We start from the raw sequence: 15,537 nt of genomic DNA, 5'->3' as shown, positions 1-15,537 counted from the left end.
CTGGAGGTTGGTACACCCAGAGAAGGCATGGAAGCTCCGCGCCCCTGCCCCTATATCTCACTCTGTGCATCTCTTCTTCTGCATCCCTTGTAATATCCTTTATAGTAAACCAGTAAATATAAGCAAGTGTTTCCCTGAGTTCTGTGAGGTGCTCCAGCAAATTAATCGACTCCAAAGAGGGGGTAGTGGGAAACCCAACTTGAAGCCAATCAGAAGTTCCAGAGGCTAGGACTTGGGACTGGGGGGAAGGAGGGGGTGGTCTTGGGGCCTAAGCCCTCAACCTGTGGGATCTGATGGTATTTCTGGATAGACAGTGTGGGAACTGAATTGGAGGACACCCAACTAGCATCCACTATTGCTGTGTGGGGAAAAAGCCCCACGTCTTTGGTCACAGGTGTCTGTTTTTTAATTCATTTAATTGGTAAATTTCCCAAGATGAGACACAGATGTCTTTTACTATGTTAATGATTGTTGTGGTGGTGCAAGAGCAGAGGAAAAACATGCGTTTAGAGTTTTTCTGAAACACAGTGTTTAAAATGCCATAATAGTATGGAAATTTATGTAACTCACAAAACCAAACAGTGTATTACTTTAGTACTACTGTACTAAAATACAATAGATGAATGTACAATAAATTAATCAACGAACTCCCCTGTAACTTCAAACTCTTCAATAAATGTCGTCTTCACCGATTTATCTTAGTTGAAATCAGATGACACCACTTTCTGTGCAGCTTTCTCAATGGGGGGGTCTTTTTTTCTCTCACATCCTATGTACTTTAGGCCAGGAGATAGGAACAGGATACTGAAGGGTCTAGAGCAAATTTGTCCCCAGGGCTGCATGGCCCAGGATGGCTTTGAATGCAGCCCAACAAAAATTCATAAACTTTCTTAAAACATTACGAGATTTTTTTTCCTGCAATTTTTTTTCAAGCTCATCAGCTATTGTTAGTGTTAGTGTATTTTATGTGTGGCCCAAGACATGAAATTTGCCAACGAGGCCCAAGGAATCCAAAAGATTGGACAAGCCTGGTCTAGAGGGAGGCAAAAGATATGCTCCTTGCATCCAATTATCACTTCCAAACCATTTCTCCTCCTTTCTTAAACACCCAAGATCTTCTGACATGATACCCAACTGTGTACCCTCTATTGCCTCCAGCACTCTTCTCCACTCTTACCCCCACCATCACTCTCAGTGACTTCAAAGTCTATGTGGATTACCCACCTAACACTCTGGCTTCTTAGCTCCTTAACTTCTTCACCTCCAAATACCGACTTCCATGATCCACGCAGGACCTTGTCATCATCGATAACTGCGTCATCTCCAAATTCTTAACCAAAAATCTCAAAAATCAAATTTTCAGTCTTTATTTTTTTATTTTATTTTTATTTTTTGAGGCGGAGTCTCACTGTTGCCAAGGCTGGAGTGTAGTGGCGCAATCTCTGCTCACTACAATCTCCGTCTTCTGGGTTCAAGTGATTCTCGTGCCTCAGCCTCTTGAGTAGCTGGGATTACAGGCACACGCCACCATGCCTAGCTAATTTTTGTATTTTTACTAGAGATGGAGTTTCACCATGTTGGCCAGGCTGGTCTCGAACTCCTGACCTCAAGTGATCCACCCACCTCGGCTTCCCAAAGTGCTGAGATTACAGGTGTGAACCACTGCACCCAGCCCCAAATTTCCAGTCTTTAAAATGTATCTCCTGCCCCTCTAGTTCATTATACTATCTCCAAATTCAACATTCCCTCACCTTACTTACTGTGTTCTCCAATCCAATCAAAAATGCTCTCATCATTTTTCACCATCCGTTACTTTCATCTTTACTGTTCTCTTTAGATGCAACAATAACCAGTCTCTTTCAAACTCTCAAACCCCTTACTCTTCTCTCCCTCTGTTACCTGGTAAAATCTCAACTCTAGCTGAACAATTCCATTCCACTTTTACGTGCCTGTACCAGAGCAGCTTATTATAGAGGAAAGGGGGAAAATCAGCTAACAAAGCTAGCTGGTTTCACTTTAAATTCACAACTATAAACATCAAAGGATATCCAATACTGCCTAGCAGGGCTACTATGTTTCCTGGAAAGTTTGCCTTCCCACACTCTAAGTGTCTTTTTTGTCTCCTCAAATCTGTAACAGACCTATTTTTCTACCTATGCCACTCTTTGCTGACGACCTACTTCATGGAGAATATAAAAGCTATTGGAGAGAAATTCCCTCATATTTTTAGGCAAGTCAAGTCACCCATCTTCCTTGGGCCTCTGTTTTCACATGTTTAAAATAGGAGATGGGTAGGACGGGAGGGTTCATGAGAGACTTAATGATATTTAGGGTCTCTTCCAGTTCTAAAATTCTCTGTCCACCTCATTTTATCCTTCAGTTTTTTAAAGGCAAGTGAGCAAATCTAAAACAAAAAGCTATTTGAATCTAACATAGCAGGGAAGAGAAGGAACTATAATAGGAATCTTCGACTTAGTATTTTCTTCCAGCAAAGAGAAAAAATAAGTAAACAGTAAACACATAAGAATTCTAGGTCTTCATACAAGAGAGCTGGTTTTGTTCTTTATAGACACATCAATTTAATCACAAAGAAATGGATGGCATTTCATATTAATGGCTGTGACTAATATCAAATCAAGTATCTATACAGGAAAAAAATATTGGTATGTTATACTAAATTTTTAACACTCCTCCATCACAGAAGAACACCAATTTATGTAGACTACCATAGCTTAGTTTGCCTAGAAGAATTTCTAACGTATCTGTTTGGCTTCCATACTTAATAGATTTAATCTCAGAATTCAAACGTAAATTGTACCTATATTTTAAATAGATGTGGGTAAGATTTTTGAAATCGTATTTTGTCCTTGAGATGTAAAAAAAGTTTAAATAAAAAATAAAAATCATGACACCTACATGGCATAGAGAGATTTGTCAGAATTTTTATTGAAAATTGGCTGGGCGTAGTGGCACACAACTGTAATCCCAGAACTTTGGGAGGCTGAGGTGGGAGGATCACCTGAGGTCAGGAATTCAGGAGTTCAAGACCAGCCTGGCCAACATACTGAAACTCCATCTCTACTAAAAATACAAAAATTAGCCGGGTGTGATGGTGCGCACCTGTCATTCCAGCTACTCGGGAGGCTGAGGCAGGAGAATTGCCTGAACCTGGGAGGTGGAGGTTGCAGTGAGTGGAGATCACTCCACTCCAGCCTGGGCGACACAGTAAGACTCTGTCTCAAAAAAAAAAAAAAAAAAAAAAAAAGAATTATTATTGAAAATGAGGCTGGGTGCGGTGGCTCACACCTGTAATCCCAGCACTCTGGGAGGCCAAGGTGGGTGGATCATTTGAGGTCAGGAGTTCGACACAAGCCTGGCCAACATGGTAAAACCCCACCTCTACTAAAAATTAAAAAAAAAAATTAGCCGGGCGTGGTGGTGCACACCTGTAATCCCAGCTACTCGGAGGGCTGAGGCAGGAGAATTGCTTGAACCTAGAAAGCAGAGGTTGCAGTGAGCCAAGACTGTGACACTGTACTCCACCCTGGGCAACAGAGCGAGACTCTGTCCAAAGAAAGAAAAGAAAGAAGAAGTAAAGAAGGAAAGAATGAAAATGAACCTACTTCCAACAAAAACACTAAAAGACAAATTTGTCTGCAGTCCCTCCTCAGTTTAGTACATTCTCCCTCTTCCATACAGTCCCACTTCAAAAATGTTCACATTACATTCTATTTGTTTACATAATTCCTACCCTAAGGCACTACTCACATACAAGTATTTTTTGCATCTCCGGTCATACAAAATATCCTCTGTCTCCTTCCCTTAGGGCTTTGCAAAGTACTAGGAACTAACCTAACTAACTTTTAAAGAATTAAAAGGCAACCATAGCTTAAAGTCTACCTTTTCCAGGTATCTCATTTGCACCATCAAAGGAGCCCTAACACAAAGGAATGGCTAATGTAGAAATTTCAAGTCTTTCTGAACAAGTTACTCAAAGAAATATTTGGACTTACACTCGTAGAAACAGCAGACCAGGTTATTCAGACCAAGTATCCTTACAAAGACAATTTAAAAAGCTAGATAAGATAGTAAAATGATCTTAACAGCACTAAATAACCAGCAAAATAACGAGGAATGAATAAGAAGCTCAAATCCACTAGAAGTCAGGAACCCAGAAAGGTGACCTCAGCTTTTGCCTTTTGTGAGTTTGCCAACAAAGAAGCATTTAACAGGCTGAGCTTTGTTGTTTGTTGCCTGCATTGCAGGCACAGGGGACCAAAGCCAGAGTCTGAGACCCACCAAGGGTGAGGACTGTAGTGAAAACAGCATTGGCTTCCGGCTGAGACTCTAAACGGCTGCAACCTAGAAATAAAGAAGGAACCAGAAGGAAACCACGGACTGAAGTCAGTTTCAACTCATCTAGGTGGCCCAGGAAAGTTAAAGATTTGAAATTTGATTAAGATGTTCTCACACCCCCAGGCACTTGGTGATAGCAAATGAAAATCTTCTTTAGAGAAAGATTAACTTCATCTTACATTATATACATCAATTTATTTCTACAACACAACTGAATCGGCTTCCTAGAGACTTCCCAACATTGGAATTATCAGACACAAAGTGAAAAATAACTATGCTTACTACATTCAAGGGGATAAAGGCCACACTTAAATATTTTTGCTTAAAATTGAAAACTATAAAAAGTGATACAGTTTTGAAAAGAACCAAATAAGAATTCTGTACTAAAAAATAACCTAAATTAGGTATTTACTGAATGAGTTAATAACAGATTAGGCATAGGTGAAAAAAAAAATGTGAACTTTGAAGATAAGTCTGAAGCAATATCCAGAACAATGCCTTGGGGTCAAAACGAAGCAAAAAAAAAAAAAAAAAGAAAAAGAAAAAGAAAAAAGGTAAGAGACGGGATAAGAAGGCCTAACATACTAAACTAGTCCCAAAACGACAGGAGAGAGAATATGAAGCAAAGACAATATTTGAAAAAATAATGGCTAAGAAACTTCCAGGACTGATAAGACACCAATCCATATATTCACACAGCCCAAAGAATCCGATGCCTAATCACAGCATAGTAAAACAGAAAGCCAAAGCCAAAGATAAAAATCTTAAAAGCAGCCAAACAAAATCACATTATCTTAAAAGTTGAGACACAAAGAGTTGAGGTCTCAATAACAAAGAAATGTGCTGAAATAAAGTAACCACTGCTAACCTAGAATTCTGTACCTAGCAAAAATATCCTTTAAGACTGAGATAAAATAAAGACATTTTCAAGCAGACTAAAGGACATTCTAAAGGGTGTGTTTCAGATCCTTCAAAATCAAAGAAAGCAATCTTAAGTGCAAGATCATAGGAAAAGTAAAAAGATGGTAAAGACATGCATTAACAAATAAAATATTGGCAGTATGAAACAGTAACAACAACAATAATGAGGAAGAAAGAGAAAAAATAAGAATGAATTAAAATGCACAACAAAACTGTATGAGTAGGGGCTGGGCACGGTGGCTCATACCTGTAATCCCAGCATTCTGGGAGGCCGGGACTTCAAGACCAGCCTAGCCAACATGGTGAAACCCCGTATCTACTCAAAGTACAAAAAAATTAGGCAGGCGTGGTGGCACATGCCTGTAATCCCAGCTACTCAGGAGGCTGAGGCACGAGAATTGCTTTAACCTGGAAGGCAGAGGTTGCAGTGAGCCAAGATCACGCTACTGCACTCCAGCCTGGGCAACACAGCGAGACCCTGTCTCAAAACAACAGCAACAACAAACAAACAAACAAAAATAACTATATGAGAAGGGCTGCAAGTAAGTAGAATTAAAGTGCATCATCTGAGAATAGGATAAAGGTATTGATTGACATTAGATTTTATAAGATAGATAGCCATTTCTAGAATAACTAGTAAAAGAAGATCAAACAATAATAAAGAGAAAGCTAGTGTTGTTATATTCATCTCAAACTAGACTTTAATGTGCAAGTACTACCAGAATAAAAGAGGAAAACTTGATAATGTTGAGTCACTGAGAAGATATAGCTATTACACATTTCTATGCATCTAATAGCATAGCCTCAAATTTATAAAAGATTAGAGAACTACAAGGGAAATACTCAAATCCACAATCATAATGGAGTATCTTAACATACACTTTTAGTAACTGATGAGCAAACAAAAGATCACCTACGATACTTAAGATTTGAAATGCAGGATTAACAAATACGACCTAATAAAAAAAATACAGAGACCTGCACTCAATAAATGGAGAGGAAAAAAAAGACAATATACTGGGCCATATACAGATCTCAAATTTTAAGTCTGAAATAACAGCCCTTTGAAACAGAGTATGCTCTTGGATTACACTGTAATTTTACAAATTAAAAACAAAATAACTGGAAAATCTCCATATGTTTAGAAATAAAAATATAATACTTCCAAATAATCCAAAAGTCAAAGTATAAATCATAATAGAAATCTGAAAACATCTTAAGTGAATTATAAAAATACTATGTACCAAAAAATACTATGTATCAAAACTAGTAATAGAACTAGCTAAAATGGCGCTTAGAGGGAAATGTTTAAGTTTATGAACATATTTAAAAACAAGAAATGCTGAAAATTCAAGAACTTCACGAAAGAACCCCAAAAAGTAGGAGGGAAGGAAACAAGAAGCAGAAATTAACGCAACAGAAAATAAACATACAACAGACTAGCAAAATTCAAAATACGGTTCTCTGGAAAGACTACCGATCTCTGGTGAAACTAATAAAGGAAAAGGAAAAGGTACAAATAACCTACGTCAGAAATGAAAAGGGAATCTTTTCCTGCAGCCATTAAAAGGACCACAGAATATTTATTATAAACAATTTCATGCCAGTAAATTTAAAATTTTAGATAAAAGGATTCTTAGGGGAAAAATTATAAAAAATAATCACAAGATAGAATACTTGAATAGGTTTAAAAACAATACATTGAATTAATAATTAAAAACCTTTCCTCCCAACACAAAGAAATGATAAACGCTCAAGGTGACAGGTACTCTACATACCCCAACTTGATCATTACACATTTTATACATGTATCAAAATACAACATGTACCCCATAAATATGTACAAATAAATACCAAATTTTAAAAAACATTTCCACAAGAAAACTCCCAGCCCAGATGGTTTCTCTGACATGTTATAACAAATATTTAAGGAAGAATTCCTTCCAACTATACACAAACTCTTCCAAAACCAAAAATGATGGGCACCTCATTTTATTCTATTTCACATCTTGACAAGAATGGTACAGGCCACCTCACTCATGAACACTCAGGTCTCTTAGCACAAAGGGCTTCTCAAAAAGCCCTTCTCTTACCAAACTAAAGTAGTATCCCCTGTCCCCTGAACCTATTTTATTCTATTTCAAGACCTATATACTACCTGATGTTATGTGTGTGTATGTGTACATATATAATATTTATTGACTATGTCCCCCACTAAAATTTAAGCTCAGACAACACAGGCTCTGTTTTGTTTCCACCCAATGTTGCCACACTATCTGCCTACAGCAGGCTTCAAAAATATTTGTTCAATTAATAATTGGTTTTGGTTTTGTTGAGAAAATGACAAAAACACAAGTAGAATTCAGTAACGCTTTCAAACGAATTCATACTCTATTATAATAACTGCAAGAGCATCATATACATGCTTTAGTGGTAGGAGTACAATGTACATAATTCAGGATTCAAAAATAACTGATGAAGGAATGAGGCGTTCTTAAATTTCTAAACATCTCTCATCCCCAAGGGGTACCACAACTCTATTTCAATAGTTGTTATATATACTTGTTTTTTCCTTTCTGTAGTAGGCACAAAATCATTCACTAATTCCATAAACAGTTATTGTACACTACTATGCCAGGCAGTATTCCAGACATTTAGACATTAAGAATACAATAATTAAGACAAGGTAGAGTAATGCATGGGACAGAAAAATAATACCCATAGAGTGTGATATATAGATTGTAAAGCTGAAGCATGATAGAAGAGATAATAAACTTTTTAGTGGTAGATGTTTAGGGAAAGTTTCAGTAGTGGTGATACTAAATAAATACTTGTAAAATCAAATACAAAATATTTTTCATTTTACTATACGTGAAACGAGGATATGAAGTCTGAAAGTACTACAGTAATTTACCACCATTAAGATAAGCTAGCCCAAGAATAAAACCAAATCATGGTGAATAATGGAGCAGAATGAGTAAGAGAAATTAAGTCCTTGATGTTTTCATGTGAGCCACTGGATGAAGTCTTAGCTAAAGTTTACTAGAAGATCTACTCAGTCCCTTTTTTTTGTTTAAGCCAGTTTTGTGTTTTCTGTCACTTGCAATGTAAGAATATAGATGAATCTCTGAATTCTTTCAAAAGGCAAAGCATTTGCTAACTTCAGTGTATACATGTGCAGGGGCACTACTGGTATTTTTGAAAGGACAATTCTGTTTTGTGGGACCATTCCAAACATCACAGGATACTTAGTGTATCTGGCCTCTACTTAATAATTATGAGTAGTACCTCACAGTCACTGTGACAACCAAAAATGTTCCCATATAGTATTTCCAAACATCTCCCATCCCCAAGGGGAACCACAACTCTATTTCAATAGTTGTTACATACAATATACCTGTTTCTTGCAGTAGCTCCAACAGATATGCTTAAATGTAATTAACACAGTCTTAAACAAACTGGGATATACCACTGAAATATTCTAATTTTACATAATAATTCATTTTTAATCAGTCACCTATGACTATTTAAATGTTCAGTCAAAATCTTACGTATAGGTTCGGCACGGTGGCTAACGCCTATAATCCCAGCACTTTGGGAGGCCGAGGTGGGCAGATCACTTGAGGTCAGGAGTTCAAGACCAGCCTGGCCAACATTGCGAAACCCTGTCTCTACCAAAAATACAAAAATTAGCTGGGTGTGGTGGCAGGCGCCAGCTACTTGGGAGGCTGAGGCAGGAGAATCGCTGAACCCAGGAGGCAGAGGTTGCACTGAGCTGAGATCAAGCCACTGCACTCCAGCCTGAGTGACTGAATGAGACTCTCTCTCAGAAAATAAACACCGAAATCCTATGTACAGCTTATATTAACTCTTGGTGTAAACAGTGTTTTAAATTTGCCATTATTATCTGAAAATTCTTATTTATTTAAATTTCTCCATACAATACTGTCATTGACACCATCTGTTATCTTCTAATCAGCCATTTGCTTACCCTCTTCCTAGACTGAAATGCCACATATTCATTTTCCCAGCCTCCTCGTAATTAAGGCAGGGGCACGCCAGGATGGACATCGGAAAGAGGGCTTCTGTGAAAGGTTTAGTTGCCTAATTAAGAGATGAAACGACAAACTTCCACCTGTCTTTGGTAACTGTGTGAGAATGTGATGCCTGGAGCAGAGCCATCTGCAACCATGATGGCAAAGTCTGAGCCCAAAGTTAAGCATGCTAAGGATAGCCAAGCATAAAGATGGAAAGCACCTGAATCCTTGATGAAATCATAGCACAGCTAAACTAACCATGGAATACCCCATTTCTGGACTTTTTATGTGAGATACTGGTTTTTTTGTTTTTTTTTTTTTTTTTTTTTTTTTGCGATGGAGTCTCGCTCTGTCACCCAGGCTGGGGTGCAGTGACGCAATCCTGGCTCACTGCAACCTCCACTTCCTGGGTTCAAGTGATTCTCCTGCCTCAGCCTTCTGAGTAGTGGGGATTACAGGCGCCTGCCACCACACCCGGCTAATTTTTGTATTTTTAGTAGAGACGGGGTTTCACTATGTTAGCGAGGCTGGTCTCAAACTCCTGACCTCAAGTGATCTGCCCACCTCAGCCTCCCGAAGTGCTGGGATTACAGGCGTGAGCCACAGCGCCCGGCCCGAGATACTGTTTAAATCAATGTTAATTGGGTATTATACAACTTGGGGGCCTAACTAAACAAGATGTATTCAAGATCTGACAAGTGATTGACAGTGGGAGAAGAACCAAGATTTCTGAAAGATTTCAAGACTGGGTGGTTGAGAGAGAGGTAGTTAGAAAAGAGAAATCGGGGGAAGAGGAATACAAACACACACATGCTGCTGGGTGCAGTGGCTCATGCCTGCAGTTCCAGCACTTTGAGAATCCCAGGTGGATCACTTGAGCCCAGGAGTTTGACACCAGCCTGGGGAATACAGCAAGCCCCGGTCGCTTAAAAAAAAAAAAAAAAAAAGGGCTGGGTGTGGTGATGCACACCTGTAGTCCTAGTTACTCAGGAGGCTAAGGGCTGAGATGGGAGGACTGCTTGAGCCTGAGAAGTCTAGGTTACAGTGAGTTGTGATTATGCCACTACATGCCAGTCTGGGTGGCAGAGTGAAACCCCGTTGGTCTCACAAACAACAAAACATATATGTGCACACACACACTAGGTGAGGGTTGGTGAAGAGATCAAACTGACTCAGTTTAGTATGAGTTAAACTTAGGGTAGTATATATAAGATAGACATACACAGGAGGAAATGGAAGTAGGGAGTTACAGAACCAAGAAACAGCCCCACAGAAATGATGGTTTATATCATAAAGGATATGATCACCAAGAGAACACAGTGAAAAGCATACGGAACCTGGAGGACACTGGTTACTTCCCCAGGATCCACCCCTTCCCCGTATTGTGTTGCAGTCTCTATTTTCAGGTAAGATTCACTCCACTGGCTAGGCCACTTAGGATAATTCCATCCCTCTAGACAAAGATATTGTTACAGGTTTGGCAGCATGATCTATGTTTGTTTAATCAAACTAGAGCTTAGGATTCTTGGGAAAAGGCTAGGAGAAGTGGTCTTCTCTCTTTCTTTGGAAATAAATGAAGGGGCTATAATATAAACATCATTGGTGGCAATTTTTTTTTTATTAGAAGGGAAGTCTAAAGCCCAAACAGGAGGACAATGTTGAGAGAACAGCAGATAAATGGGAGCTTAGCCCTGATGACATGACAAAGCACTCTTCAAGCCACTTCTATCTATGTACTTGCCAATTACAAGAGCCAAAACATCTCTTTGGGTTTTTTTGTTTTTTTGAGATGGGGTCTCCTTCTGTCACCCAGACTGAAGTGCAGTGGCCCAATCATAGCTCACTGCAGCCTTGAACTCCGCCCCTCAAGCAATCCTCCCACTTGGGCCTCCCAAAACTGCTGGGATTACAGCTGTGAGATACCATGGCCCAGCCTATCTTTCGTTTTTAAATCCCATTTGCAGCCTAACTGATAAAAGGAAAATGCGAAGAAACTTCCTGAGAAATAGAGAATCAGGAAGTATAATGCCGAAAAGCCAAGAAATCTAGATCGTTTTATGACTACAGAAGACAGTATATTTCACAACTGATCTAAGGCAGCAGTCCCCAACCTTTTTGGCACCAGGGACTGGTTTTGTGGAAGACAATTTTTCCATGGGACAGGAGTTGGGTGGGGAATGGTTTCAGGATGAAACTGTTCCACCTCAGATCATCAGGCATTAGTTAGATTCTCATAAAGAACATGCAACCCTGATCCCTTGCATGTGCAGTTCAAAACAAGGTTGGCACTACTATGAGAATCTAATGCCGCCACTGATCTGCCAGGAGGTGGAGCTCAGGTGGTAATGCTTGCTCCCCTGCTGCTCACCTCCTGCTGTGCTGCCCAGTTCCTAACACCAAACAAGCCAAGGACCGATACCTGTCTGCAGCCTGGGGTTTGGGGACCCCTGGGTCTAAGGAAACCAAGGATGACAGAGGAAACGTCATTGGATTTGGTGATTCGGAGGTCACAGATAACTTTTAAAACAGTAGTTTCAGTGGTGAAATGGTAAAGGCAGTATGAGTGCAAAGCACAGAAGCATTTAGCAAGAACTCTACAACGTACCAAACACTTGGATGGACATTTAACATGTGTTAATTTCTTTAACTACCACCCTGTGAGCTAAGTATAACATATTTTATAGATACAGAATGAAATCTGAATAGTAACATACCCACAGTTACACAGCTACTAAAGTGGTTTTAAAAGACTTCAAAAACCAAGATCAAAAGTTCTATCTTGCTCAAAAGTCAATGTTCTTCCTACTATAACAACTTCCTGGGATGAAAGAATAAGTCTTTAAAGAAAAGAATAGAAATACAGTGGCATAGCAGACTCAAGCTTTAGAACGTCCTCCTAGAGTTGAACAGCACACACACTTATATGGCAGAAGATACAAGCATCTATGTAGGCTAGAGAGGGAGAGGCTGAAGAAGGTGGACAGGAAGTGAAAATGGACAGTTTCTAGAGAAAGAAAGATGGGAAAGGATACATGGACACATCTGGAGGGAGGGGGTTCCTCTTGAAAAGAAGGAAGGTCATTTCTTCCTCTGAGATATATGTAAATCAAGAGATGACATTGAGATGAAAAAAGTGAAGTGGAAGTATACCTCAGATGGTTGAGATTTTTCTCAGCAAAGGAAGAGATTAAGCTATTTGCTATAAAAACCTGAGGAAATGAGAAGAAAAGGAACACAACACTAGAGACCCAGCAGAGAGCACCAACTGGCATAAAAACTGACCAATATCCTCACATAGCTGTCTCTGATGTCCCTCAGAATTTCAGGGGTCAAACTGGTAAAGCTAATGAGGCTTATTTAGGATTGGGGACTGGAAAGGTAAGTCTACAGAAAGTGAAGCATTCTAGGCCATCAATAGGAGCTTAGTAAAAGCTGATGATAATGGGATCCTGGTTACACAGGGAGGCAAATGAAATCAGCATTAGGGTAATGGGTTGGAAGAACAGGGAGACAAAGAAGGTTCACAAAGAGAAAGAGAGAGAGAAAGGGAAAAATACCAAATTCCATAAGAGTGGAAGAGTGAGAGGGTTTGTTTGTTTGTTAGGAGACAGGGTCTCACTGTCACCCAGACTGGAGTGCAATGGCACAATCTTGGCTCACTGCAACCTCCACATCCCGGGCTCCAACGATCCTCCTGCCTCAGCCTCCCAAGTAGCTGGAATCACAGGCATGCACCACCATGCCTGGCTTATTTTTGTATATTTTTTTTTGTACAGATGAGGTTTTGCCATGTTGCCTAGGCTGGTCTCGAACTCCTGGACTCATGCGATCCATGTGCTTTGGCCTCTCCCAAAGTGCTGGAATTATAGGCATGAGCCACCACACCCTGCCAAAGTGAGAGGTTTTAAAGAGTTTGTGGTTAGATGTTTTTTGATACAGAGCTTCAAATCATTTTGCCAGAAGCAGTGAGCCACTGATTGGGGCTCAGCAACCCCTGCTTTGCTACTGTCCCTTCAAACTGTATGCAGAGAATTCAGAGACAACCAGCTCTAAAAACACACAGGCTCTGGTTCTAGAAAAGTGAAGGCTAGCAACGAATGAACTAGCCCATACAAGAAGCAAACATAAAAATATTCCTCCTTCTTTTAAGCTGAACAATTCTATCTCTAAATTTTAAAAATGCATTAAAAGGTCAAAAGTCCACAGCAAAGGGAAAAATAGATTATGTGTTATGAGATAGAATGAAAAGTAAACAAATCTGTCAGGCTATTTATAACCCACACATTAAAAATTTTTAGCATACAATTCTAATACAGCAAGCATAGTTTGCGCTTAACAACTTTGGAGAACATCTAGCATAACTTCAAGAAAACGATATTGCTCAATTTAATGTTAATAAAAAAGGTCCACCCATTTGCAATTTCAAAGGGCAAGCTATCATTTATATTTTTAATCTCACTTCTACAATTTTGGGGCTCTTGACACGTTATCCAACCCTTCCATCCAGGGAAAGATGGAAAAATTAGCCATGGCAACTTCCTCCACTACCGCTTTGATCCCACATTTTGCACTTCAGACTCTGGCAAGGTACTACGTTATTTAGGACAGTTTTTTACACCAGTAATTCTGACTACCCTTGCTCCACTAATAAAGGAGGGAGTACTGAGACTGGCACAAGCCTAAATCATATAGAAAATATCAAGTACTCCTAAGGAGGGTTAAACAGTAACAACAATCGAGAATACAAGCAATTTAAGAAGTTTTGAACTTAAAAAGCTTTTCTCCATTTTAGTCCTTTCTAAATAGAAACAAAGGGCTTGTACAACATGGAATTCTAAGACGTCAGTAGGCAATTTAAGCTAACACTGAATAAAAGAATCAATCACTTATCCTTGCTTGTACCATTAAGTGATGTCTTACATGTACTGCATAAGGTCTTCTTTTTTAAAACGAATATAACAGTTTCCAATTCTTTCACTGGATCTAGAAAGCTCACGCCCCCACCTCAACAGTTCAGAGACCAAAGATTTCCTACAGCCGAAAAAAATGAATGATTTAGATGAACGATCATTTGCCAACAGAGGCACCATTCCTCTACTTGGTGGGTCAAGGAGTCAGACTCTGACCTAACCATCCAAGGCTCCTGGGGACTTGATTCTCTCATCAAAGTGAACAAAATTCACCGGCCTTTGGATAACAGCCCTTTCTTTGTAACTCCACATGCCGGGCTATCAGGTATTTTCCCAGGCAGAGAGTTTAAAACTTTTAGAGGAAGCAAGAAGGTCGAAACGAGGAAGACGGGGAAGCGACTAAAATGGGAGGGGCGGACGACCCACCCACCTAACGCGAATGGGGCACCACTTGCAGGGGCGAAGCTCCAGCAGCAGCCAGGAAAGGTGGAGGACGGCGGGCGTCGCGACCCCCATCCACTGCGTGAGAATGGAGGACCTGCAAAGCCAGGGGCCAACTGGAGGCCTGAATGGGGAGTGCGGGGAGGGGAGAGGGTGGGACATGGAGAGAAGAGAGCCACAGAGTCGGACCGAGCACCGTAGGGTCCCGAGCAGCGGCGGGGAAAGCCAAGAAAGCTTTACCGGGAGAAGACGTCAATGCCTGCAGCCTCACTCACCTGCCAGACGCTCGCCCAGTGGCCAGAAGTACGAGCGCCGCCCGGGCTCTTCGTCTCCTGCGGGACGCAGCTCCTGCTGCCGCCGGTGCTCCAGGACCCGGGAACTGAGGGTGGTACAGAAGCGGGCAAAGCGGCGACCGGACCCGAGCCCAGGGAGGCGTACATAGAGGGCGCCGGGGCCCGAGAAGGCAACTGCGTGCTTCACCTTCCTCACCAACAGCCAACAACAGTTCCTGGGAACAGCATCGAGCCAACCTCGGTCCGCTGCTCCCGGGCCTGAGCCCGCAGGTCCCCCACCAGCAGCGGCTAGGCTTCCGGCGGCCACACCCCGCCCCCTTGCTACTTGCCCTCCGCCATCTTGTGGGAGGTGGGAAGACTACAGTGCGCATGCGTGAGAGGTGTTGCTGGCTTCCCACAGCCCAGAGACTAGAGCCTGTTATGCGCAGGCGCAATGGGTGCTGCGCTCCGCTTGCCGGGCACTGCTTCGCTGTTCTGTCCCGTGAGCCATCGCTGCCTAGGCAGCCGCTTCTCAGTCGCAGTACTTACTGGCCTTCTCTGAATTGTGCTGCAGCCCAGTTAATAGATCCTTCTGCACAC

At 40.9% G+C, this 15,537-nt stretch overlaps 1 protein-coding gene across 3 annotated transcripts in view; it reads right to left on the bottom strand.

Moving 5' to 3' along the window:
• The window catches only part of APC (APC regulator of WNT signaling pathway), a 139,709-nt gene extending 124,383 nt beyond the window's left edge, over nt 1-15,326 (bottom strand). For all 3 annotated transcript variants that reach the window (XM_055387556.2, XM_055387558.2, XM_031011139.3), the window contains exon 1: nt 14,941-15,326. In XM_055387556.2, coding sequence (XP_055243531.1) covers nt 14,941-15,105 — 165 coding nt within the window. In that variant the 5' untranslated portion in view covers nt 15,106-15,326. The remainder of the gene's footprint in view (nt 1-14,940) is intronic.
• Nucleotides 15,327-15,537: the final 211 nt, after the last annotated feature.

Source organism: Gorilla gorilla, chromosome 4, assembly GCF_029281585.2.
Source record: "Gorilla gorilla gorilla isolate KB3781 chromosome 4, NHGRI_mGorGor1-v2.1_pri, whole genome shotgun sequence".
NCBI classification, from domain to species: Eukaryota; Metazoa; Chordata; class Mammalia; order Primates; family Hominidae; genus Gorilla; species Gorilla gorilla.
Note: the sequence above shows the minus strand (reverse complement) of the source record. Positions and strands in the feature narration are given on the sequence as shown.